Source organism: Colossoma macropomum, unplaced genomic scaffold (genome assembly GCF_904425465.1).
Source record: "Colossoma macropomum unplaced genomic scaffold, Colossoma_macropomum, whole genome shotgun sequence".
In the NCBI taxonomy this organism is placed as follows: domain Eukaryota; kingdom Metazoa; phylum Chordata; class Actinopteri; order Characiformes; family Serrasalmidae; genus Colossoma; species Colossoma macropomum.
Window position 1 is genome coordinate 44,271,944 of NW_023494787.1, and position 27,702 is coordinate 44,299,645.

Sequence of the window (27,702 nt, forward strand, 5' to 3'; positions counted from 1 at the left end):
CTGTAGAGAGCGCTGTATAGCGCTGATCAACTCCTCTGGTTCCCGGGTCTCGTTTTCACAGTAGCGGTGCGCCAGGATGCCATCGATTGAATACGACGAGTAAGTGTTTATTCCAGAAAACGCACAGATGGTCAGATAAACATGAAATTTAATAACACACAGTGCATTAATAACGCATATTCTTTGCAGCTCAAAGCCCAGCTGGGCCGACCAGGTTGAAGAGGAGGGAGATGAAGGTACGTGCCCGGCTCTGTTAGCGTTAGCATTAGCATTAGCTCACTATCCAGCGTGTCTGTGTCTGCAAGGCCACGAGGCCCGAGTAGACCTTAAAACACGTCATATAACTCTCTTAATGTTACATATATGCCTATATGTCATTTTAAACAGACCTGTCAGGTTAAATGGGACCGTTATCGCGCAACTAACCTACGCTGAACTTGCTGTCTTTAACGTTAGCCTGAAGGCTAGTAGCAGTAAGCAGCGTTAGCGAGCCAGCTGGACGTTACAGTAACTTAACTGTGGAAGACAGACAGCTTGTTTGACCCAGTCAGATAAAATGGCGGAATACAATACTTCATTAATTTATATTTTATACCCCGTTAGGTAATTTAACAGTAGGCTTAGCTATAGAATAGGATAGTTTGCCCTTTTTCTATGTCGAAGCCCCCTGCTAGCATTTTGAGACCAAAAGAATCATTCAGTCATTACTTATTCTCACTTTCTAATGATGTGTTTAGTTATTTAGTCATGTCTCAAACATGTTTGCACTCTGCCTTAATGGGCAGATAAAACAACAGTAAAGTTTGAGGATACTGGGTTGTGCACCTAAATATCTGTGTAGTCTGAGTTGTCCTCTTTCAGTATATCTAATGAAGTACATTGTTTTCTAAAGGCACTCTCCCATCACCAAAAGAGACTGTCAAAGGTAACATTAAGACCGTGACAGAGTACAAGATTGATGAGGATGGCAAGAAGTACAAGGTGAGAATTGGTATTTGTTTCTCAAAGCAGGATGTCGAGTCTCCTAAATTTAGAAATTCTCCCCACTCACTCACCTTCATGTTCTTCTGCCCATCTACAGATTGTCCGAACTTTCAAGATCGAGACGAGGAAAGCCTCCAAAGCAGTTGCTAGGAGAAAGGTATGATTGCTGTATGGTCTTTATATTCTGTGTCTTTCAGACTTGGTTGCATATGTTTTGTAATCAATAATAATTTATGTTTATGGTTGACTCTGTGTCTCTGTCTGATATCTGTGCAGAACTGGAAAAAATTTGGCAATTCCGAATTTGACCCGCCAGGACCTAATGTCGCCACCACCACCGTGAGCGATGATGTATTCATGACCTTCATCTCTAGTAAGGAGGTGAGTGAATCTTTTACATTGTTGGTAAAACAAATGATGAGCAGCATTGTTGCTCATGTTATACTTGTTGTTGTGTCTTTTTAAGTATTTGTTGCCTGTTGTTTTGGTGCATGCAACACTCCCATTCCCTGGATTTTGGTTCTCTCCCCATGCACCTTATGTTGTCTGTAGGATTGTACTCCAAATATTTCATTGTATTTGAATGTTCATAGTGTTCTTAATATATATACACTTGATTTGATGTGCTTTCTGGCACTAAAGGCTGCAGTGTTGCAGTTTTTGATGTTCTTAAATCAAGGTTGCCCAAACTGTGGCTCACGGGCTAAAGTTGGCCCATGAGGACCCTTTATTTGGCCTGCCAGAAAGTTACCTTAACTCCAAATGCCTCATCCCATTGATGGAACAAACATATTTAATACACAATACAATTTATACAGTTCTGGTTTGAATGCTTTATAAGACCATTAAGACTTTTCCCATGTTTTGCAGGACCTTAATGCGCAAGACCAAGAAGAGGATGCTATGAGCAAGCTGAAAGGCCAGAAAATTGTGTCTTGCCGTATCTGTAAAGGAGATCACTGGACCACCCGCTGCCCCTACAAAGACACTCTGGGCCCCATGCAGAAGGAGCTGGCAGAGCAGTTGGGTCTGTCCACAGGGGATAAAGAGAAAGCAGCAGGTGTGGTAACATGGTATTAAGTAACAAGGCTTATGCATAGAAGTGTGCTGGGACAACAGCTGCAGTAGTCCAAGGAGAAATAAGTATCGATTATACTCTGTAATTGATCAGCATTTAATTGAGTGATTATTTTTCCCCTTTTCCTGATATCTAGAGCCTGAGCCTGCTCAGCCAGTCCAGAACAAAACTGGGAAGTATGTTCCTCCCAGCCTGCGGGATGGAGGCACACGCAGAGGAGAATCCATGCAGCCGAACCGTAGAGGTGAACGCTCAGAACATGCACACAAAGGGAGATGGGACACTTAGACTTGGTGTATAACGTTGGCAAGCTATCATTTGCCAGAGGTGATGATTACTATTCTTTCTGCCCAGCTGATGACAATGCTACCATCCGTGTGACCAACCTATCCGAGGACACGAGGGAGACGGATCTGCAGGAGCTCTTCAGACCATTTGGCTCTATCTCCAGGATCTATCTGGCCAAGGACAAGAACACTGGCCAGTCTAAGGTAATTGTTAGGTAACATTGTTATTGGGATCCACCACTGCATTCTTATAAAAATTAAATTACTGTTGGTAGGAGCGCACAGGACATTAATCTGAGAGATGACACGTAAACAACACGAGTTAATCGGATCCCCAGCCCCCCTTCTGTATTATGAAGTATTTCTAAGTGAAACACAGTGGTAGAGGGAAGGGAAGGTAAAACATGTTATTGGTTAATGTTATTTTTCCCTGTGTGCCGAAGCATAATGACATAATTAAAACTCAGATGTTATTTTAGGGATGCAAAAAGTCTTTCCATTTTGATTAACACAAACAGCAGATGTGTTCGTGACAAAATAAGTAGTGGTGCCAGGATTTTGGGTGGGCGTGACACATTTGCAGTGGGACACACAGGAGCAGCATAATTCTAGTGATTTTCCTGCATTTATGCCTTCAGTGTTAATGATTTGGATAACTGTAGCTAATGTATTTATCTATTGCTGCGGGTGACTACTTTCAATCCTTAAATTTTTATTTCTAATACAGGACTCGATAAACTCAAACCTCTCAGAAACTGTAGTGCCAAGATTCAGTGCTGTAACTGGGCATTTGAGTGTGTTGGTGGTTTAGGAGGGGGTAGCTTAAGTTATTGTTATTAGTTAAAAGTGGGATTTTGATTGGTCGATGTCAAAAATGGAGTTCCGAACATGTCATATTTAGCAGGCACGTTTTCATTTGTTTCGGTTTATTTATTCATGAGACTTTAATAGTGCAAGTAAACCTGAGCACTTATAGCAACACCACTGGACAAAATCACACGACATAAACTGAAAAAATCTGTTATCGTAACAGTAGCTTCCAAATACAGTAAGTACAGCTCTGCAACAACTAGGCCAAGATCAAAATATTAAAGATTTTAATTGAAATATGTTTTAGAACTCAATATAATACAGTGTGCATTGGTGTATTTGCATTGGTCTCTCTGATGTTCACACTTAGCTCCATGTGCAGTGCGACAGAAGGGCTTGTGTTTTGATGGATATAAGATGCACGCCTATGCAGAGGCAGTGTGGACTGAAACACTGGAGACTACTCTGTCTCAAAAGATTTTGGTGTGAATTATTCTTTGGCCTGATATGCTCAACATCAAGTGTCATGCTCTTTGTTTTGCTCTCCAGGGTTTTGCCTTCATCAGCTTCCACAGGCGTGAGGACGCTGCCAGAGCTATCGCAGGAGTGTCAGGCTTTGGATACGATCACCTTATTCTCAATGTGGAATGGGCCAAGTAAGTTTTGCTGAAGAACGTATGTGTTTGTGCTCCTACATAACCAGTTGCACCATAATAACGTATGCTTTGTCTTTTCTAGACCATCCAACAACTGAGACTGGGGGGCTCCATTTATATTCCAGGAGGATGTCCGAGTGTTCTCCCAGTAGAATTTGACTATTGATTGAATAAACATGTTAAGAAATAAACCCGTTTGCTTCTAGGTTCAAATCTTTGTCTACTTCGTTTTTATTTAGTTGTTACTTTCCTCATTTTGCCTTGCATAATGGAAAACACCATACCACCAGATTAACGAGTGCTCTTGATAACCACATACTTAAGTCACTCCCACTTAGTGCTAGAGGAACTGACACTGAATCGTTTTGGGGAACCACAGCTGTCTGCCAGACGTCTGATACGTAAAGGAAACGTGGTGTGGTTAGTCAGTGCTGTTATGATTTATCAGTATTTATTGAAACCAGATATCATCACAAAGTGCTGCAACTGTTAGTACAGTATAGGTACTACAGTTAGTATAGAACAGATAGTACAGTAGGGTCCTGACGTCTGAGAAGACCAGTGAAAATGTTACCACTTTTCATTCTTTTCATGTTTTATACAAAAAAAGTGATTAAAATTATCAGCAAAAGAATTTGAATGTAAAGTAAAATCTTTGAAATTTTAATATGTATCTAGCTTTTAATGACACTGCACTCTGTCAGTGTGCTGGCATTAAAGTTTGTGTAAAAACCTGATTAGTAGATCACATCCACCCGAGAGTCTGAACATGAGCTTCAACAGAATGAATAAGACTCAAAAACAGGTAAAAATTTGAATGGTGACCTAGAAATAATTTATTTTTATTTTTTCTTAAATGCCATAGCTCATTTAAAATGTTCAAATGTTTTAAAATTTTGTTCATTTCCAGACTTTTGGACACCTCTGCCTTGTTGGTAGGTCATTGTGACACACGGTGAATATGGAGGCAGGACTGAGGTGCACTTAAAGGGGAGTTCCACAATTTTTTTGGCATAGTTCAATTGTTGAGATGTAAACAAAGTCATTCAGAGTGATTTGGGGTGAAATGCTCCATTCTAGAGAAACTTAAGAGTCAAAATTGTTCATAGTGGTGGTGATAGGAACCAGACGTCTTCTTATATGAAAAGGTAATGAATATGCTGCCTGAGACATTGTTTGACAATAATTTTGAGTAAATAAAATGGCTATAGTTGTGATGGAGACACTGCTACACCCGGTTCCTTTGACCATCACTGTAAAGAAATCAGAGTGCAAGTTTCTCTAAATGAAGCATTCGATATCAAAATGCTCTGAATGACTTTTTCATCTCAATGACTGAATTATTCTGAAATTTTTTAATCTTTCAGTACACACCATTTATGGCAAACTTCAGCATAGGACGTCCTGAAAGATGTGTCCACTATGAATTAAGGTCATCAAACAGATTGATTCCCAAACAAAGAAAGTTTATTTTTTTTAATATTTTTCTTCCAGTCTTTAAAAAACATTTAAAGCTTGATGAAGATTCAGTTTTAAAGGGAGAACAGGGGAGGTCAGTTTTACAGGATGGCGACATCTAGTGTTCAAAACACTTACCTTGTGAGTGGTGGGGGGAGGTAGGAAGTGGCCAGGCTCTTCATAAACTGACTCTGGTTACACCTCAGTTCTACACCAAACCCTGAAAATGAAAACCACAGGCTATATGTAGTCGATAGAGCCGGGGATGGGTGGATGGGGGGATGGGGGCGGGTAATTATTAAATAGCTCCAAGTGGCAATCTGTGGGGTCCAAGCACTACTTCGGAAGGAGTGCCCAATATTGCAATTATAGATCTACACCAATCAGGCATAACATCATGACCACCTCCTTGTTTCTAGGCTCATTGTCCATTTTATCAGCTCCACTTACTATATAGGTGCACTTTGTAGTTCTACAATTACAGACTGTAGTCCATCTGTTTCTCTGCATACTTTGTTAGCCCCCTTTTACCCTGTTCTTCAGTGGTCAGGACCCCCATGGACCCTCACAGAACAAGTACTATTTGAGTGGTGGATCATTCTCAGTACTGCAGTAACACTGACGTGGTGGTGTGTTTAGTGTGTGTTGTGCTGGAGTGGATCAGACACCGCAGTGCTGCTGGAGTTTTTAAACACTGTGTCCACTCACTGTCCACTCTGTTAGACACTCCTACCTTGTCAGTCCACCTTGTAGATGTAAAGTCAGAGACGATAGCTCATCTGCTGCTGCACAGTTTGTGTTGGTCATCCTCTAGTCCTCCATCAGTGGTCACAGGACGCTGCCCACAGGACGCTGTTGGCTGGATATTTTTGGTTGGTGGACTATTCTCAGTCCAGCAGTGACACTGAGGTGTTTAACTGAGACGCTGCTGTCGTCCCGCCGCTCGCACGCGATCACTCAGGTTTGTGGACGGTGGAGCGGAGGGATGTCAAATTGTCTCAGGGTGCTCCCGTATCTGTGTGCCCTTTGATTCTCTCCTTTTAGTTAAGCTGTTGTGGTCAGATCTGCCGGAGTCGTTAGCCACACTCTGGAAATGTTTTACATATTATTATACATACACCCATACAGAACTAAACTAACTCCATTTCCCTACCTTTCTTCCGAGAAAACGACTGCCCACCTGTCCGGCCGGACACTGCTGGATGATTGTCTGTAGAGCTCTCCGGCTACCCGCTTCAGACCAGTTGCCCACACCCCAGTCACCGCCACCTGCCTTGGACTGGCTGCCCACTCTACACTGAAGTGGACTCCTAACTATTACTACTACTATTAATATTAGTAGTATAATAATTTTGTAGGTAGTTTGACCGGAGGAGGATGGGTCCCCTCTTGTGAGTCTTGGTTCCTCCCAAAGTTTCTTCCTCAGCTCTGAGGGAGTTTTTCCTTGCCACTGTCGCCCCTGGTTTGCTCACCTGGAGGATTTACATTTCATGTTGAAACTTTGTCCTAAATGGATTTCTGTGAAGCTGCTTCGTGACATCATCAGTTGTAAAAAGCGCTATACAAATAAATTTGACTTGACCTAAAAACTCCAGCAGCACTGCTGTGTCTGATCCACTCAGACCAGTGCAACACACACTAAACACACCACCACGTCAGTGTTACTGCAGTACTGAGAATGATCCACCACCCAAATAGTACCTGCTCTGTGAGGGTCCTGACCACAGAAGAACAGGGTAAAAGGGGGCTAACAAAGTATGCAGAGAAACAGATGGACTACAGTCTGTAACTGTAGAACTACAAAGTGCACCTATATAGCAAGTGGAGCTGATAAAATGGACAATGAGCATAGAAACAAGGTGGTCATAATGTTATGCCTGATTGGTGTATGTCCACCAGTCTTTTCAGGCTGACTCAATATGTTGCAATGAGCAAGTTCTGCAAGTTTCATGGACAACAGGATCAAGATTTTCCCTTCTATGTACTGCTTAAGTGAAAACAATCAAAATAGCTGACAGCCTATTTACATACCATTAATGTTAATTCTGAAATTGCAGCAGTCCATGAAGGCAGATTTAGACCATGTTTATGCTTCTTCAGAGTATTATTCTGTATGTCTGAACCAAGTCTGGTCTGTATTTGTGTTTTAAAACTTGTGGCTGATGTCTCGAACTCCAACAAGTGGAAAGAGTGGCCAATTGTAAGCCAGTCAAATGCCTGCAGAATCCTGTTTTGCCAATGGTGGCTATGTTTTTTCAAAATGCTGTCAGCACCACAGAATTTGAGCCAGGACAGCACACAGTAGCAGAATGTGGACAAAAACAATCAATAACAATCAATATATGACTCCTAGGACAGATGTTTGTAAAGTTTTGCAACAGTTGATCAAAAGGTTTGAGGTAAAGCTGTATAGGATTTTTACAGTGCAAGTGCCACCCCTGTATTTGACTGGTATTTGGTGACTTAGGTTCCAAAACTCCAACATTTTTTGCAGAATTAAGCTCAATTTCATAGGATTCCTTGGCACCAGATTTGTGCAGATATATTGCCCCGAAAGCCTTACACTCTGCTACAGCGCCCCCTTTGGACTGACTGGGCTCACCCCATGTCTGAGTTCAGTCTGCATTTGTGAAGCATAACTAGCACTACAGTAGGATTAACAACCTACTGCCTGAAGCCATGGAACAATATCACCAGGTACCACAGTAGGCAAAACCAGGTATATTAAACACATGACATCCATAAGAGCTTTATTTGAAATATTACAACATATAAAAACTACATAGAATTTATTCCACTGTCTCAGAGTGGAGATTGCAAATACATGGTTAAAAATCACATTTAGAAATTGATAAAACATCACTTGAAATGGCACTGCACAAACCGTCCATAGAGACGCCATCTGAATAGCCAGGCTCGACAACAGCTTATGAGTTAATGGAATGGGCTGAATAGGCTGAGGTGAGAAATTCAATCTGCTGAGGAGTAGCTCTAGTCACAAACCTCCATCTTCTCCTGTTTCACAGGCTCTGGAAGAACAAGAAGAAAAAAAAATTTAATTAAAATGTTATTGACACAAAACCTTAAGGGACTTCAGTACTATAAGGATTGTAAGGCCTCACCTGTTGCATTCTCCCTCATCTTCTCGTGGGCACATTTCTTGATTTCAAGTCCAATGGCTTTAGCAAGGGGTGGAGGCACTGCATTCCCAACCTAGCAAAAGCAGACAAGCTGATTTATCAGGCAAAAGTAGCAGACTAGCTGGGTTCTCAAAGTTTTTAAACTATACCTATACTGTCTGTGTTACTACACTATACCTGTCTGTGTTTGTCCAAGATGTTGCCAAAGAAGCGGTACGTATCTGGGAAGCCTTGTGAGCGAGCGCATTCCCTAACGCTGACCACACGATGCTGCTCTGGGTGTAGCACACGTCCCTGGTAGGAGACATCATGACTTTAATTCCGCAATGCTGCTCCATCAATTGTATATACAATTTTATATTTTCTGTATGTAGCCTACATAAAAAGGACACAAACTGACTATACCACAACAATAGTAGCACAGGTGCAAGTGCCCAATGTGTTCAGTTACCTGCTTGCCCATAGGCTCAGGATTGGTAACAGTGGTGCTGAAGAAGCCATCCCACTCCAGCCTGCCGTACAGCCCTGCCCAGTGGTTGTGGCGGTTACCCGTGTGAGGCAGACACCACGGGATCAGAGTGTTGAACTGCCTGTCTGCAGGATCACAGGGCTTGCCTAATGTGACAGAATGAAAGGACCTAGGTTAGCAATGCAATTCAGTCTAAGTGAGAGTTCAATGAGGCCAACTAGACTCGTTACCGCACAAAGAAAGTACTAAAAAACATTGCTCAACATAACTTACCTCCAGCACAGGCACATACTCCCCTCAACGCGCCAGTGCCGCTGCGTCCATTCTTTTTGTCGGAGTGCGTGTAGCGAAGCTTCTTTGTGGTGGTCCCATCCGGCAGCCGCACCTCAATATTGGGCAGGTCTCTCCAGTCCGAGCCTGGGGCCAGAGGAATGTGACGCATACGGGCTGCCACCAAGGCACTCATGTCCTATAAAGAGCGCGAGATACATCGAGATACATCGAGATGCAAGTTTTAATAGCTGAATGAATAGCTTCAGTTTTACATTCTGGACACTGACCAACAACTTCTGTATGAAAAGCCTTACTTCAGCACACTGTCTTAAATATTCAGGCCAAATAACCATTTAAAAGATAATATTCTGAAGACTCAAACCACAAATCCTTAAGCTTATTCTTCACCAGGGGTACAAACTCATTAAAGATGAACTGCCAAACCAGACCTCTCAGCACCAGACTCACACCCAGGAGTCTGCATGGAGGTTAGCAGCATTTGATGTGGTGCAGTATATTACAAAGTAGCTTAATGACAACAAAGCCTCAGTAAGACAAACCTTGCAGATATGGTCCCTGAGAATGGGCTGGTATTGTGCACCGCGGATGTGCCTCTGGAACCAGGACTGTGGCTCCCCGTTGTAGGAGATCTCCAAAGCAGACGCTCCATTCCGGATCTCTGGGAGGTCAGACATAGTGTCCCGCACTGTAATGGTGCGGTAGATACCACCATTTCCTCTAAGGGAGGAAAATACACTTTAGCTTGTGACCTACAATATAACATCCACAGAGGCAAAGAGGAAGTAATCTACCAAGTCTAGATCTACTGAGGTTAGTTTGTGCTCAGTTACCGTGTGACGTTGGTGACATATTTCTTGTCATCCACCACAACGTTGAGGGAGCATGCTCGTGGAGCAAACACATGCAGTGGTTCGGGGTAGCGAGGGAGCTTCTCACCCGGAGCAGCAGCCAGGATAATTGCCCTGCGTCGTGTTTGGGCCACTCCATACTGCCCTGCCTACATGAGGAGCAAGGGTTAATGCCATGGACACAAACAGTAATATTAAAAGAGAGAAACGAGTATCTGAGAAACACACCTGCAGTACACCAAATGTGCACTGGTAGCCCATGCGGACCAGACAGCGTAGAGTGAGTTTTAAGACCATGGAGCGCTTAAAGGACACAAAGTTCCTGACGTTTTCCAGCAGGAAGAACTTCGGCCTGTAGTAGTCACAGTAACTGAAAAGAAAGATTTTCATATGAAAATGGCCCCACACCACCTGCTCAAGTTGCAGACAACCATTACATCATATTGCAAGCACATGATCCAGATGTACTGTCCTCACCTCAGATAAGAGACAACCAGGGAGTTCTTGAACTTGGAATAAGTGCGCGAGTTGAAGCGGTTCATTCCACTGAAACCTTGGCAAGGTGGCCCTCCACACAGCATCTCCACATCACCCTTCTGTGGGAGCTTCTGGCCAAGGGAGTTAGTCTTCTCTCCAGACATTACCAGCTTGAGCAGCACATTGCAGTCCTCTGTGAACACTGTGGTGCCAGGGTTATTCAGCCTGAAAGCCTGTGCAGCAGGATCCCACATCTCAATTGCCCAGTTGGTCTCAGAGATGCCTAAAAAGTAAAATTTAGTTTAATTTTAAAAGGAAGATGGATGGTCAGGATTAGAAAATGCAGTAGTCTAGTTTGAAAATAATCCCCTACCTGCTTGGTGGAAGCCTTCAGATAGACCACCACAGCCTGAGAACACATCAAGCGTGCGCAGCTTGGGGACCTTGAGCTCCTGAGGCTCTTGCTCCTGCGTGTCCTGTGAGGAAGCTTTCCCTTTTCCTTTACCTGCAAAAGATACAATGTTAAGCACCCAAACTACCTTTGCATAAAATCTGATAAACAATTCAATAAAACGGTAAAGTCTACACATTTTACCTTTTCCCTTGCCTTTTCCTTTGCCTTTGTTCACAACAGAACGAGCATGGTTTGGTGGGTCCTCAAAGCTTTTGGATTTGGCATTGTAGGCCTGGTGTAAGGACAAAAGCAGTCTCATTCATCTTTATGCAAACACAATCCTTTACCGAAGCTTTTTTTTTTTTCTGAGCAGGTATTCCAGTCTTACCTCTAGGAAGTAGAATCTATCAGGTCCACCACTGGAATACTCCTGCATGCTCTCCACCAGGTCCTCTCCATACTCCACTCGACACCGGCCCAGCACGTCTGCCATGCTCACAGTTACCTCCTCATCACTCCAGTAAAGTCGATTTATATCTGTGTGGTAGCCTGCCTTTGGTCCTTTGTGCGTGTTCTCGGGTCTGGAAACAATTATAAACTTAATCCCCACAGTGTGGAAGTCCTTCCTGGCAAAAACCACTAACTTAAGAGATTCAGATAGAAATACTGCAATAATTAGTAAAAGCCAGAGAAGTTATAGTAACCAGTCCACTGACAAGCAGCTTTTATTTATTAGCGACTGTGGCATGCGCCCGCCCCCCGGGCCCCGACGATGGCAGCCGCGAGAGCTGGCAGGAAGGCGGGGCCTGAACACCCAGCGGTGACGAACCTCAGCCAGGACGGTAGGGAGAGAGCCGCGAGTGTGAAGGGGGCGGAGTGCAAAGCCTGAGCTCCGCCAAGGGACGCCAGTCACGCGAGTGACGGCGGCAGGTGGAGGACGACGATGGTGCCGGCCACAAAAGGCACGAGCGAGTCCCGAGGTCCGCCACCCGAGCCCCACCCCCTGGTAAGCAGTGAGGCCGAGCTGCAAGCTGGGGGCGGTGACGGGGAGGCGGAGTGGCGAGCTCTCGTTCCCTCTCGGCTCGGGTGCTCAATGAGAGCCAGCTGATGCTGATCTGGCTGGCAGCGTGAGCGCCTTTTAAAAGAGCTGAGAGGGAACAGAGAGAGGGACGAGCAGCAGCAACAAGGACTGAAGAGCTGAAAAGCTTATTTAGGAGAAGGACTGAAAAGTCTGGCTGAAGCCACTGAAAAGTGGCCAGCATAGTGGATCTTTTGGTTAGGTTTTGCTTTGTGTGCATTAAAAGGGTGTGAATTAAAGTAATGGCTGCTGCAACCCTGAACCCTGCCTCCAGCCTCCTCCTTGAGCCCGGGGTAGCACATGCTGTGCTACAGCGACATACCTGTAGAGTTTGTAAATGCGCAGTTTGATCTCTGATGTGTCTGGTTTGCCATTGCTGCGCTTGTTGCAGAAGATCTCCTTGATACGGCCAACACGGAAAGGCTCTGGAGCATCCAGGTTGGAACCCTTGATGTAGTCTGAGGACTTCCTGTAGTATTCCGGATACAGATCCTCATCTACATCTTCCTTCCGGTGAGGACGCTTCACCGGGCTTGCAGCCTTTACTCTGGAATAAATGAAAGGACAAACGCACAAAGTAAAGAGATAGTTTGACTAGAAATATGAAAAGCAATTAAAAGTTGGCAGGCAGCTGAAGTAATGTGCATCACAGTATGATTTTATGTGCAACTTTAAGCCACATTACAGGCTGAATTAAACTACTGTTTACATAGCTGCAGCATGTACTGCTCTGACAATGAACCTTTTTTCAGAATGTTTAATTGGTACAATGCTTACCCAAAACTGAAAGCCTCAGGTGGGAGGTAGACACTATCCCCCACCTTGTACTGTTCTCCCTTCAGGCAGGCCAGAGAATAAAACACTTTAGAGTCACTCTCCTCATCCTCCAGAGGATCAAATACACGAGGCGTTTCCTGCTCCTGTTTCTCCTTATTCCTGGTGCAGCTGGCGCAAAACCTGCACAACATTCGTCAATCTGAGAAAAGGTCTCCTTTGTCTGTACAATGTTATTCACTGAAATGAGTTAATCATTGTCACAGAATCTAGTTCGACAAAGGTATAATACAAAACTCACTTGTACTTGCAATCTTCATCTGGCATGACTTTGGGTGGAGTTTCAAACCGAGCAAAATCACCATCGTACCACAGCTGATAAAAGAAGCTTTTACCGTCATCCTCAATGACCTTAATGTCATCATCCATGCCACCCTGAGAAGATAAAACATGTAGAACAGAAAAACTACATAAAGCCCTACAGAAACAGTTAAGCTGACCTACAGAAGTGAAAGCTGCAAAAAGAGTGTCAATTTGACTGCCTTTAATGATGTACAAACTACTACTGTGTTTGATTCATAGTACTTTCTTAAAACACTGAGACAAGAGATTGTGTGCAAATAATCCTCTTCACTACAAATAATGCACCAGCCTATCAGTACCTTATTTGTATTTCAGTAGGGAACCAACCAAAAGAAAGCACTAAGTGGCTCGAGAGCCAAAGGCCGCGCTCATAGGTGGAGTTTGGGGTCAAGTACTAAGTGCACTGTTCCCTCTACTGACTACACCAATGTGCATGTAAAATTAGAACAATTTCTGCACTGAATTGTCATGCACAAATTAGTGTTACTGGTATTACAAATACTTTTGTTAATGCAAATAAAACATTGTGTTTAAAGTTTACTCAAATTTACACACTCCAACCAGATGTGAGTTTGGTTGTAAAATGAGCATGAACATATTTCACCAATGATTTTCTTCATCAGCTTCATCTTTTGCTGCATCTGTACAATCAGATTTAACCATATTTGAGTATGTATTTAAGCAATAAGAGACGTGGGGTAAAAGGAATCGCACCTCCATGAACCAGTTTTCTGAGGGAGCCTTGTAAAGGACATTAACTTTGCCATGCACAAAGCTCAGCTGCATGTCCTCGCATTCGTCCACAAGGAAGAGCTCCAGTGGGTCCGAGGACTCGCCCAGAACTGTGTCCGTACCACGGCAGAACCAGTGTGCGTGAAACATTTTCTCACCATCATCCCACAAAGCTGTGATCCTGAACACCAAATAATTGGGGACCCACCAAGCAGGATTTTGAGAATTATACAAAACAAATAAATTAATAAAATATATTATAATCATTTATAAATAAGTTTAGACAATATACTTTGGGATCAAACAGCTAAAAATGTACTAAATTTCATGAAACCTGTATTAACTATTAGTTTTTCTACAAGGAATTGATGGCAACATTAAAATCACACACGGAATTTTAAAAAGCATAATCTGAAAGTTACCTTGCAAGGTAGAGTGGATGAGAGGGATCATCTGGGCTGACAGACACAAAGTCTCCAACTTCCAGCACCTCATTCTCTACACGGACCTTCATATAATAATCTCTTCTTCCTTCAGTCTGAAAGGTGGAAAGAAACCAATATAAAAAAGAATGCCAGCAGTGCTAATAAATGCTTGCACTGACCAATCCAATTAACATGGGCCAAACATGCTTATAGATAAAACATTTAAATACACTTGCATTTTTTTCTTCCATGAACTACAGTAGCTGCAACAGAAGTACATACATACCTTAATGGGCTCTCCCACCCATGTGATCTTATTCTTGGTCTGCTTCTTCTTAGCTTGAGATACTTTCTTTGTGTCTTTCAGAAGTGGCAAAACATCTTCCTCATCCATATTCTCATCATCTTCTGCTTCTTTCACAGCCATGTTGGGACATCTGCGTAAAATACAAGAAGCCCACTTAGGTTCCCGTTTCAAAATTTTGAACATGCCCTCACCCACTTTGACTCAGCACTCAGATGCCAGTCATATCTATTTCACATAAATGACCACGCACAGCAGAAGGGGTGAAGGCGACAGTGAGGGGCGAATTTAAATGTAACGCACCCATTGCGGTGTAGTACCTTTCTTTTTGTTCTTGTTAGCCATGCAGCTAATGAGCCAGCTAGCAGAGAAGTGGTGACTTATTAGCAGTTACGCATAACTGATGGACTAGTTTAACTTAAAGCCCAGCAAATTGAATGCTATGGTCTTAAAGATGTTAAGCATTTCAAAGTAGTTTATTGCTATAGCTGAAAGAGCTTTGTCCATCATTTCTCTGGGGTTTTAAAAGGAAAAATGAGTCAGGTTCTAATGATTTCTGGGTGAGTTCTGCTGCTGAAGTCGACACGGGTGTTCGCTCTATTCCTCTCCTCTCCGAGAGCTCATCTAAATCCCCTCACTTGAGCTAAAGGTCACGTAACAGCCCTTAAGATGGTGCTGGGGATTCCCCGGAGGGAAAGGAGTCCGCGAGGATGAGGGCTTGTTAAAACCAGGACTGAAACGGAGGTTATTTCTGTAATCTGGTTTTCAAATTAAAGGTAAAAATCCACATCCAAGTCAAAATTGTCTTCCTATACTTTCCTTCAGAGAGTTTATTTAATAGAATAAGGAAGGTGGGGGAATACCCACACACACACACCTACCCACCCTTACACAACAAAGTCTGGTGTTCATTATCATTATTCACACACCAAGCAAGCAGACTGCTCAAAACAAGATTAGAACATTGAGTTCTAGCACAATAAAAAAAAACGCTCCTAAAGGCCTTACAGAGCAAAGATTACATGTACCCAGATGAGCTTAGACTGGTTAAAAATAATAATAATAATAATAATAATAATACTAATAATAATAAGAAGGACTTTAAATCTCATTAAGAAGGTCAGAAAAGCTACTGTGACTTCATGTTGTACCTTTCCTAGCAATTTTTGCAATCAAACAACTTTCCAATAATAGATCAATACAGATAAATTTAAATAAACACTGAATAACAAAGAAAATGAGAAGAATCGAACCACATTTGTTTTAGAGGAGAGAAATACCCTGAGATCTTGGTTAAGGGCTCCGTTATACGGCTGTGTAATGGTCATAATAAAACAAAATGGCCTGTAAAAAACTAAACAATGAGTGCTTTTGTTAACGTTAAGTCTTGTTAAAGCATTCACACGTAGGTGGTCTGTTACAGAGCCCTGCATCATTTAGTGTGACTAAAACTGAGCATACCTCCTCTTCTGACAGGCCTGCTTACTGCGGCCACTGCCTCCAAATTTGATCATGTCTTTACAGGCAGAGCACTTGCCACAGTCTGGAGCTTGGCATACCTGGTGATACACAAAGTCACATCGTTATTACAGTGCACTAGAACACTAGATCAAAACTCGTAAAGATCCAACAATCTTTTTTAAATGAGTCTTAAAAACGCCCTTAGACCACGTTTTTCATTCTTGTGACATCACATTGGCAGTAGAGATGTACGCGTGCCCATAGATAGAGCCGAGTCACCAACTTTCTGCAGTCAATCGCTACAGACCTCCAAACTTCATGTGGCCTTCAGATTAGCTCAAGAACAGCGTAGAGAGCTTCATGGAATGGGTTTCCATGACCAAGCAGCTGCATCCAAGCCTTACATCACCAAGCACAATGCAGCGGTGTAAAGCGCCGCCACTGGACTCCAGAGCAGTGGAGATGTGTTCTCTGGAGTGACGAATCAAGCTTCTCTGTCTGACAATCCGATGGACGAGTCTGGGTTTGGCGGTTGCCAGGAGAATGGGTCTGACTGCATTGAGCCAAGTGTGAAATTTGGTGGAGAAGGAATTATGGTGTGGGGTTGTTTTTCAGGAGCTGGGCTGCTGACTGACGGGACATCCCATTGCCGAAGTTGGGCAAGCATTTAACATTCTTCAATCCACAAGCGTCACGTGTGGAGTAAGTCATAGAAGGCATTACCACCCACAGCGGACAGTGCAGTGGCTGCCCACGGGTGCTTCATGACTGACAGTCATCATCTGGCCAGAATTGCCCATGCAAACAGACAAGTAACTCCGGAAGAGATCACATCCACATTCAGTGATGCACATCCCGCAGGTCAGTGCAGTGTTCTTTAGCTTCCGTGGGATATGGGAGCAGAAGACCCACCAGAGTGCTGGGATCCATGGTTTCATGGGATCCCAGTTGTCAACAATGTATTGTGCAGGCTGGTGGTGGTTCCATACTGGTGTGGGGTGTGCTCTCATGGGTCGGGTCCACTGCTCCACCTAAAATCACTGACCGCTAAGTTTCATTGCTTGGTGACCACTTGTAGCCCTTCATGGACTTCATGTACCCCCACAGTGATGGGATATTCCAGCAGGATAATGCACTGTGCCACTGGGTTTAAGAGGCTGGAGAGTTCCTAAGTAATAATGTGGCCCAACACGAGCCCGATCAAGCATTTATTGGATGTGACTGAGGTCCATTCACACCAGAGATCCTGCAACTACAAATACCATGGACATGTGGGCGGCCATTTAAATGGCATGGTTTCCGTACACTTGTGGAATTGATGCCATGTCGAGTTGCTGCACTTTGCCAGAGGGGGTCCTACACGATACCAGTTCCCGTCCCATGGCTTTTGGCATGTCAGCGTTACATATTACATAATTGTAATATTTACATGCCAGACTCTGCCCCAGCTGAATATGAGCATGAGTGTACAGGACACATGTAGGACACAAGTCACTTGAGAAACTCCAATGTGAAACATCAACACCTTTTGTCATGCCAGAGAAGGTGCTTTGTGCTTGTGTACACATCAGATTCTCTCTATTCGATTCTGTTATTCGCATAATAAAAATACTTTGTGGTTAAATGGTTCTTATTACTAATCATTTAATAGTAAATACTACTTTTATAGTAAATAAACAAAAAAGGTTCTCACACACAAAATGTCAAGTAAATGTCAGCCAGTCAAGCTGAATGTTTTGTGACAGAGCACAAATTTCACCAGAATAAAATTTAAAAAGTGTGATTTGTACACAAAGACTTAAATGTAGTTAGGTTAGACAGAGTTAGTACTGGCCAATAAGGATCAGGTATCACAGGTATCGGTCCATCCCTAGTTGCAGGGATACATAAGGGAGTTTAACAAGGAGTCATTATGACTAGTTTAAACTAGTTCAAGCAGAGGAACACATTCTGAAAGGGGAAGCTTACCTCACAGACCCCACAACGCTGTCTTTTGACTCCACCTCCCTCTTTATTATTCTGATCAATCTGATCTGAGAAAAAGGTGTCAAAGATCTGGTACACCAGCTTAGTAGTGGTAGCTTTAGTTGGGCCCTTGACATCCTTCTCTATCTTTGTAGGATGACGAATGGCCTGTCTTCTGGCTGCTCTCCTGTAATCAGGGAAGGGAAAAACCCGCACATGAAGCACAAACACATCGGAACGACAAGATGAAATCACTACCAGTCAAGCCGAGATGGAACCATGCAGCTGATCATTATGGGAATAAAGGAGAGTCAATGAATGCAGAGCTCTTCAGGGCAGGGTGACGTAGGCTGTTTTTTACAAATGCCTGTGTGGTCGTGCGAATCTGAAGCCCAGTTCAAGTGAGTGCAGGCAGGCGCAAAACGGCCCATTTCAATTATCTGCGGCCCCCCTCCCCCTCCTTCTCAAGACTGGCTGTGTACAGTCAATAGAGGGCACTCTATTCCATGTTTACAATAGCTCAAGCACCAACACTGGACAACTAAGCTCAAACCATTTTTACAGTAAATCCCGTAGGTACAGTAAGAGCCATGGTTCACATGGTAGGGCTACATCACCCACCCCCAACAGCCACTGATGAAGCCTGGCATCAACAGAGCCCACTGCAGTTAGGCGTCAGTCAAGAAACACAATGAATACCACAAGCACTCCAGAGACGCAAATCAGGAGTTACCTACCAGTACAACAGCATGCTGCATTAGGGAACGCCAGAGGAGTATTAGACATGAACAGAGCACAAGCAGCAACACCAGCACAATTGGTTTAACAGTTACTCACCAGGTGTGACCCCAAAGTGAACACATTAATAACCGAACACTAAAGAGTCATACCTGACACACACACACACACAAAAGCCCAACCTGCCTAAACATGTATTTAAAATGGCCCTTTGCTAAACAAACATTTGGGTGAAAAAAAAAAAATGAAATTCATGTTTTAGCTTTTACTTAAGTAATTTATTTATTTTTTTAAACGACAACTTCTCATATCGAAGGGCTTACGGAGCCAAAAAAAAGTGATTGCTGCAGCTTATCTGGATGCAGTTGTTCACTCATGTTACATGTAGCAGGTATTTTCCCAGCATGGGGTCTTGTTGAGTGGCCAAGCAGTCTCCCATCATAGATGGGTCACAAAACTACACTACTAAAGAACACCTGATCTTGTATCTTGACACCAGTAAAACAGAACATCTACCCAACTATAATAGCCACTGTGGTCTCAAGTGATCCCTTTCAGCTGCACCAGAACCATGAGCTGACAGCTCATGGCACTGACCGAAGTCAAGCGCTATGCCCGTTATAGCAGTGAAACATCTCACCGAGTCCTGCTGTAGCACTCCAGGTCACCACACCTACCTCTTGCCTAGTGTTACTCCAGCCAGTTTGATCAGGTCTCTCATGCATGGAGTAACGATGATGGGCTGCTCGTCCGAATCTCCAGCCTCGTCATAGCTCTCCACCTGCTCCACCACAAACTGAGCATGGCGCAGCAGCGTGTCCTCAGTAAAACGATTGAAGTTCAGACCAGCAGGAGGCACCGTGGTCTGAGAACAGGCAAGGACCACAGTTAGACAGAATACAACACATCTATACACTATTTTCAGACTCTCTGTGGTCATCACAGAGGTTTAACTATCATTGCATTTACCTCAATTTTGTTAAGCAAATCCTCATATGTAACATCAGGATTCTTCTGAAGAAACTCCACCACGATCTTGCTCATGTAGATCTTCTCTTGCATCAGGGCAAAGATGGGTGAGTATTCCTCACTCGGCTCCATAAGGATGTAGTCAGCAAAGGCTGCAGAAAGCATGAGTCAGACGCAGTCAGTGTCAAAGGCCAAACAGATCGAATCACTTAAGTCAAGACGTAATTACAATGAGCACTACCTGTGGTGAAGCCAATCAGAGCTTTCTCTCCACCATCAAAACCAGTGATCCACCAGGCATTGATTGGTCCAAGCTTTTTAGCAGGGACTCCACCTAGAAATTACAAGAGCTTGTTTTGAGTGTTTTGTCTAGATTTGATAGAAATAGCACATTCTCTACTTCAGGAAGCTCTGAACATACCATCCATGCAAGGGTTGTCATCATAGATGGGCTTAACAGCACAGCTGAAGTACAATTCTACATTCTTTTCAATGAGTCCAGAGTCAAAAGGACACAGGTGGCCTCGCTTGTCATACACACTGACCAGATACAGGAAGAAAAACAAAATGAATGACTGGTCACAGCAAAGAAAGAAAGGGTGAAGAGAGCTGTGGGCAAGTCTCCGTCTCCAACCTGAAGTTTGTAATCTTGTGCTGAGGCAGGTCTTCATAGCTTTCAAATCCATCTTCATTTGAGTCAAACAAGGAAAGACGCTCATCGGTCAACATCTCTGGTTCATCGAGCTACCAAGAAAAAGAAAATGGGATTTGAGGAAATAAACAAAAAATAGACCTTTAAATTAATGGCAATAGCTTCAGTAATACCACTAAACCGAAATATTCATACCATGCTGAAAGTGGGGAAAGAAAAAGAAAGTTTCCACATTACCGCATCATCAGGATCTCCCTGGAAAAACTTCAGGTCAGAGTCATCCAGATACTGTCTGCAGTCAGGACACTTCGGAGGAGGTGTCTGAAATAGAGGGGGTAAAAAAGAAATTAAACCCCTGAGCCAGTGAAATTTACCAAAAAACAACCAGACAAGATGTGCTATGTTTAAAACTAAAAAACAAAGACAGAAAAAAGAAAGAGCATCACCTTAGCTGCGCTCACAGGCTTGGTCTTGTCAGTATTTGTGCTTTCAGTGTCCGGTCTGACAGACAAGACAGACACTTTGCATAAGAGTTACAGTACAAAGGCTGCCTTGCATATCAGAGAATGCATCATGAGACTTTAACACTTCAGATGACCATAAAACTGGGCTACAACTTACTTCTCATCAGACTCCGTTTTAAGACGTTTTTCTTCACGGACCTTGAGATTTTGTGTGAAAAAAATAATAATAAATTAATAAATAAGCAAGCAAGCAGCCAGGCTACATTTTGCATTTCCAATTTATAAAACAGGTATCAACATACAGTGATGCGGGAGTAGCTAAGTAGCATGATGCTTTTTGTAGTTAGCTAGAACCATTTAAGGTGGAACGGGGCAATTCGAAAGAGAAGCTGACTTCACCACTTAGTATCCAGAAACCAGCTGGAGTGATTACAAATGCAAGTAAGTCCATTCATCTCCAAATTATTGATGTTCGTCTTAAATCTGGGGACAGAATATTATGCCTCATTTTTTTTTAGATGAAATCTGATGTTCTCTGTGAGCGCTGTCACTGAAATATGGTCACAATCAAAATCTGCCAAGCGCCGCGTTATTTTCTCAACCCTCCTATCACCGCTTATTAATTATTGCTGTCCGCAATCACTTCAGTAACCAGCGCCTGTCATGTTCGTAACTAGCATTAGGATTCCGAGCACCTCAGAACTTTCTCAGGGTTTTATGAGATCCAAAACGCGATGAAACTACACAGCGAGCAGTGGGAGGTTCTCAGCTGACCTCAGTACAGCTGTGGCTCGGCCATAGACTGAACTGCCTACTGTCTCTGCACGAGACGCTACACAGCCCTGAGTACCAGAGTACCTTTGACTTCTTGGTGTTCAGGTATGCAGCACACAGGCTATAAGCTAACACAACATCGCTGTGGTAAAAATGTAGCTAGCTGAGAGTTCATGAGCACAATTAAGATTATAAAATGAAAACCCTATATTTCATTTTTTTGCTTGAACTGCTCGTAATGTGGCTAGCCAAATCAGCATGCTATAGTCCAGCTCTAGTTGATGCTCAGTTTAGGCTACAGGCTCCATAGTGGGCTACATTAGAGATCAGATGTGAAATTAAAGTTGTATTGTTTAACCTACTCATAACAGACCACAAGCAACATGAGAAAGTTCACTGTTAACCAACATATTGAAGGTATAGTATCATGTAGCAAACATTAAGAAATCAGCAGGTATGTTAGACTATATTTTGTCTCATTAACTATGAGTAGCTGCCTTTCCCTCTGGCCTTTGGTACAGACAGCCTTTTTATAACATGTTCAATGTGTGCTTTTACAATAATCAGTGAGTACAGAGATGCAAGAGAGACAAGCAAAGACAGAGGTAAATAAAATCAATTTGAAACTACTGCCTGATTTAATGTAGGTTTAATGTATTTTTTTTAGCTGAAAAACAAATAAATAGTTAAATGATCAATTAAATTTAAACAGGGCAATTAAAGTCAAATAAGTTTATGGAACATTAATAGCATTTTATGGAAGAATGGAGGAATGAAGAAGGAACAAATGAAAGAAAAAGGTGCATAACAGTTATAGATGGGTAAAAAAAAAAAAAGCAGGATTGAATTAAAAAAAACAAAGAAAAACTTGTTGCCGTAATACTCATATGGTAGTATTTTAATCACAATCAGATGCAAGTAACATTTCTGCAAAATGGACCTCACAAAAATTCTGATCCTAGTTACGGCCCTGTTAGCAGTTATACATTCACTCCAGAGTTTGAGACCATTTATTGTTAAAACTGTGTTGAATGATCAGCAGAGCTTTATTTGACTGCAAAGGAGGATTATTATTTTACCTAAAAATCTAGTTCTGCTGTGGAGCCGTAACAGGGCAGTAAAAGAGCCGTGTGTTGCTGACCCCTGCCTTAGCTAAAGTGGAAAAACATTTTTGTAAGACTTTTACTAATAGCACTCCACAGAGCCAGGGTCACTGATGAGAATTGAGGCTGAAGTGTTGCTGAAGTTTAACAAGGGACTCTGAATGTCCTGTCTGTACATAGTTAGGCTCAAAAATATTTGGACAGTAACACAATCTTCATGATTTGGGCTCTGCATGCCACCACATTCGATTTGAAATGAAACAACTGAGATGCAATTGAAGTGTAGACCAGTTTTAATTCAAGAGGTTGAACAAAAATATCATATGAAACATTTAGAAATTACAACCATTTTTCTACAAAGCCTCCTCATTTCAGGGGCTCAAAAGTAACTGGACAAACAAACTTTACCATAAATAAAACGTTCATTTTTAATACTTTGTTGAGAATCCTTTGCAGGCAACGACTGCCTTACGCCTGGAACCCATGGACATCAACAAATGCTGGGTTTCCTCCTTTGTAAAGCTTTGCCAGGCCTTACTGCTGTCTTCACTTAAGTTTTGTCTTAAGCAAGTGAAACGCATGCTCGATCGGGCTGAGATCTGGTGATTGAGAATATTCGACTTTGCCTTAAAAACTCCTGGGTTGCTTTCGCAGTATGTTTTGGGTCATTGTCCATCTGTACTGTGAAGCGACGTCCAATCAACCTTGCTACATTTGGTTGAATCTGAGCAGAACATATATCCCTGTACACTTCAGAATTCATCCGGCTGCTTCTGTCTTCTGTCACATCAAAAACTAGTGACCCAGTGCCATTGGAAGCCATGCATGTCCATGCCATCACACTGCCTCCACCATGTTTTACAGAGGACGTGGTGTGCTTTGGATCAAGAGCTGTTCCAAGCCTTCTCCATACTTTCTTCTTCCCATTGTTCTGGTACAGGTTGATCTTAGTTTCATCCGTCCAAAGAACACTGTTCCAGAACTGGGCTGGCTTCTTTAGATGTTTTTTGGCAAAGTCTAATCTGGCCTTACTATTTTTGAGGCTGATTAATGGTTCGCACCTTGTGGTGAACCCTCTGTATTTGCTCTTATGAAGTCTTCTCTTTATGGTAGACTTAGATACTGATTCACCTACTTCCTGGAGAGTGTTCTTCACTTGGGTGGATGTTGTGAAGGGGTTTTTCTTCACCACAGAAAGGATTCTGCGATCATACACCACTGTTGTCTTCCGTGGACTTCCAGGCCTTTTTGAGTTCCCAAGTTCACCAGTGCGCTCTTTTTTTCCCCCCAGAATGTACCAAACTGTTGATTTGGCCACTCCTAACAGTTCTGCAATCTCTCTGATGGATTTCTTCTTTTTTTTTTTTCAGCCTAATGATGGTCTGTTTCACTTCCATTGAGAGCTCCTTTGACCGCATGTTGTGGGTTCACAGCAACAGCTTCCAAATGCAAATGCCACATCTGGAACCAACTCCAGACCTTTTACCTGCTTAATTGATGATGCATTAACGAGGGAATAGCCCATGCAGCCCATGAAATAGCTTTTGAGATAACTGACCAATTACCTTTGGTCCCTTGAAAAAGAGGCAGCTACATATTAAAGAGCTGTAATTCCTAAACCCTTCCTCCAATTAGGATGTAAATACCCTCAAATTAAAGCTGAGAGTCTGCACTTTAAGCCCATGTTTATGGTTATACAACTGTATCTTGAATATGTTTTGGTAAACAGCTAAAATGCCAAAACTTGTCACTGTCCAAATATTTCTGGGCCTAACTGTCTTGCTGAAATGTTTAAATTGGAGCAGTTTTATATTTAACAGTTGACAGTGCTTTGCACAAAATTGGTTTGTATCTAGTTATTTTTGTTAGGAAAAACCTGGAATGACTGACTTTGCCTTTACTTAATCTACGTTTTTGTTGGATATCACACCTTTGGTTGTCTAAGTTTGATTGTTGGTTACACTTAAACTTACTTTTTGGTGATCTTTTTGTATATTTGCAGCATTTCGATTGTGTGTTTCTTTCTGGCACATGATTAAATGCAGTGTCTTGTTTACACTATCAGTTGGGCTTGTTTGGTGTGTCAAGTGGAGATTCAACATTGACAATCAAGCCTTCAAAGTAGCCACTACTTTTCAAAAAGTAGCTAAAAAGTAGCCACTACTTTTTCTGGAAAAGTAGCTAAATTGTAGCTCCAAATTTTGTGAAAGTAGCTACAAAGTAGCTAACTACAAATTTTTCAGTAGCTATCCCAACCCTGAACATACAAGACAACAGGCAAGTGCATGTGTACTTGCCTCTTCAACATCAGCTTCCTCAGTTTTATTTTCTGCACCTCCATTTGTGGTCTCTCCATTCACTTCATCAGACTTGCGCTTGGGCCTACAAAACAAGGTTTCAGACCCAGTTCACTTTGCATAAACCCACTGAACACCTGAAACAAACTCAAGATGTAAAAACACCATTTTAACAATAAATATAGGCAGAACTGAACAGCAGCCGTTTCAGTTAATTTTGTATTAATACAAACAACACCGAAAGGAGTTAACGTGTTCTTACACTCGTGAGAACATTGACAGGATGGTGGGCTGTTTCCCAGAGTTCCGTGTGACCCTGGAACTGGCAGGAGATTCTGTTGGGTTGATAAGGAGAACACCACGTTACATCCAATTTAAGTGAAACAGCATGATGAAACTTAAGACAAGTGCTTAAGCTCCAAAAGTAAAACTACTCTTCATTGCTTACTTTTGGGCTCGGAGTCTGCTTTGCTGCGTCGGCCACTCCTGCCCTTTGTGGCACTGGGGGACTTGATGGTATCCCCTTCCTCCTGAGTTTCCATGGCTCCTTCCTTTTCCCCATTACCCTCATGAGATCCATTTTCAGAGATGCCGTTTGAATGCCCATTCTGCTCTGCACAGTCACTCTGACTGTCTTTGCCCAAACCAAGAGCTTTCTTCAGCACGGCCTTAACCTCTGACGTGTAGACCTCCTTAAGTGAACAGCAGGGGTGAGAAACAGGTCCAATCAATCAATAGGACCCTCAAAGATCAAACCCCCTAAAACTGAAAGAACAGCACTTACAGAGGAAAGTTCAGAGTTCTTCAGCTTGGCTTCAAGGCTTCTGAGCTGGTCCTGAGTATCAGCCCGCAGGAAGTCCTGCAGTAACCTGAGCTTTTCCTTCACACATTCCTAGAACAGAAGACACACATAGCATTAACGTAAGGAGGATGTTGTTGGGCCATAGCAAGACATTATATCCTTAGGTGAAAACACAAATGTTAAGATATTAAGCATAACTTAATGCACTGAGCTTCAATTACCTCTTCTGACAAACTCTCGCCACCTGTTTCCAGCACCTGAAGTCTGGGGGATCAAAAAGTAGCACAATATCAAATCTCCATTCACTCATATTGCTAATGACCACAACCTTGAACCCGAAATCTGTTGCTCAACTGCTAATGGCAGTCATAAACAGCTATCAGCAATGAGAAGAAATGATTTCGCTTCCACGACAGCCTCAACAAGCATTTCAGACACTGTAGGCGTTTGTAGGAGTGAACACTGGCATTGCTAGCAACACGTGCCTTAAAGGGGAATCCCACCCATTTCCAAATTCAGCATAATTGAATGGTTAATGTGCAAACGAAGTCACTCAGAGTTGTATAGTGTGAATTGCTCCATGGTGATAGGAACCAGGCGTCTGAAGATTTTAGTGCCTCTAAAAGCTACATTAGCAAACTTAACAGCTAGTTGAAATAGTTAGGAACAAACTGCCTGGTGCAATAGGTTTAAGACAAGATTTTGACCTAAAACACATTTTTAAAAACGCTATTCATGCTGGAAAGGCACACGAAGCGTGTCCTAAAGCAAAAGAGCCCCCCCCAAAAAACGTATTTTACCCTCATCAACATTTCATACAAAAACTCAGAAGACACGTGTAGGCTCATTGGTGGTGTTTGCGACCCCTGGTTCCCATCACCACCACTGTAAAGAAATCAGAATCTGTAAGTTTCTATTCAATGAACCAGTTCACATCAATCCACTCTGAATGACTCTTTTTACATCTCAACGATTCAGGTTTACAGAGATTTGGAAAAATCGGTCCTCTTTAAGTTGAAAGAGAACAAACGATAAAAGTACGATTTGTGAGCTGACCAGAAAACGCACATCTTGTAGTTAATCCGGCTGCCTCGACTATAAATCTCTGAATGAGTCGACACACTCAGGGCGGTATCAGTAGCAGCCATTATTTGGCGCCAAATTCAGGCTGCTTGATGACAGCGGGCGAAATAAGCGAGACCAAAACAACGGAGTAGCTCGCTAGCCAGCTAGGTTAACTAGCTTCGCTGCTTTAGCACAGGCTGCCATTTGGCTGCAGTACTCTGCGAGAGAGCCACATCGCTCGCTTAGCTCTCCGCACACACTAAACGGCCTTTTTTACAGACAACTACTAGCGCTGGAACCGAGATACCACGCGAGCTCCTAACGCGACTCACATCAGTTTTAGCATCAGCGTTAGCTTAGCAACCACTTCCCCACACAACCCTACTTGAAAACCAAGTAAGATCACCGTACCGTTCCTTTACATCCTCTGGCAAAGACAATGAGGTTCTGGTAGGCATTTCAAGTGAGAATAAGAGCGGATAAAACAGCAAGTAAGAGTATAAGAACACAAAAAAAGCCCGCAGTTAAAAGCGATAAGGTTTAAAAAGCTCCAGCAGCAGTTTTTCGCCGCAAGAGGAGGTTTGTAAGCAGCTGTGAACAAGCGCGGGCAACTAGGGACACTTTATCACTTCAGAGAGGGGAATAGAGGAAAGTGGTCCCTTCACGTTAAAAAACAAGTGCGTTTACATTAAAGATTAATTAAAAAACTCACGACAAACTTGAAAAACGGACACAAATGTCTGGTAAATAATTAGAATAATAACAGTAAAATCTCTCGTTATTCACTTGTTAAATTGTATCACCCCTTTTCATCATAATGGAATCGGCCATTTTGCAGATC

General features: G+C 42.7%; 2 protein-coding genes across 2 annotated transcripts; one reads left to right on the top strand and one right to left on the bottom strand.

The window, feature by feature from the left end:
• eif3g (eukaryotic translation initiation factor 3, subunit G) lies at nucleotides 1-4,028 on the top strand. The gene is made up of 10 exons (XM_036567522.1): nucleotides 1-99; nucleotides 190-236; nucleotides 893-981; nucleotides 1,082-1,141; nucleotides 1,261-1,365; nucleotides 1,855-2,044; nucleotides 2,199-2,306; nucleotides 2,417-2,553; nucleotides 3,709-3,815; nucleotides 3,898-4,028. The coding sequence occupies exons 1-10, from the start codon at nucleotides 77-79 to the stop codon at nucleotides 3,911-3,913; spliced, it is 882 nt and encodes a 293-aa protein (XP_036423415.1). The 5' UTR covers nucleotides 1-76; the 3' UTR covers nucleotides 3,914-4,028.
• Nucleotides 4,029-7,993: 3,965 nt separating this feature from the next.
• dnmt1 (DNA (cytosine-5-)-methyltransferase 1) lies at nucleotides 7,994-27,471 on the bottom strand. Its single transcript, XM_036567523.1, has 34 exons — nucleotides 27,273-27,471; nucleotides 26,018-26,060; nucleotides 25,779-25,886; nucleotides 25,443-25,686; nucleotides 25,257-25,329; nucleotides 24,995-25,079; nucleotides 20,978-21,018; nucleotides 20,803-20,857; nucleotides 20,594-20,677; nucleotides 20,339-20,448; nucleotides 20,126-20,244; nucleotides 19,946-20,038; nucleotides 19,705-19,856; nucleotides 19,413-19,600; nucleotides 18,001-18,184; nucleotides 16,033-16,130; nucleotides 14,554-14,704; nucleotides 14,265-14,380; nucleotides 13,825-14,023; nucleotides 13,049-13,182; nucleotides 12,751-12,930; nucleotides 12,296-12,520; nucleotides 11,284-11,476; nucleotides 11,097-11,187; nucleotides 10,875-11,006; nucleotides 10,502-10,784; nucleotides 10,253-10,394; nucleotides 10,007-10,173; nucleotides 9,716-9,893; nucleotides 9,156-9,351; nucleotides 8,865-9,028; nucleotides 8,591-8,707; nucleotides 8,396-8,486; nucleotides 7,994-8,302 (listed from the first exon to the last, which is right to left on the bottom strand). Exons 1-34 carry the CDS (start codon nucleotides 27,317-27,319, stop codon nucleotides 8,265-8,267), a joined length of 4,521 nt encoding a protein of 1,506 aa, XP_036423416.1. The 5' UTR covers nucleotides 27,320-27,471; the 3' UTR covers nucleotides 7,994-8,264.
• Nucleotides 27,472-27,702: the final 231 nt, after the last annotated feature.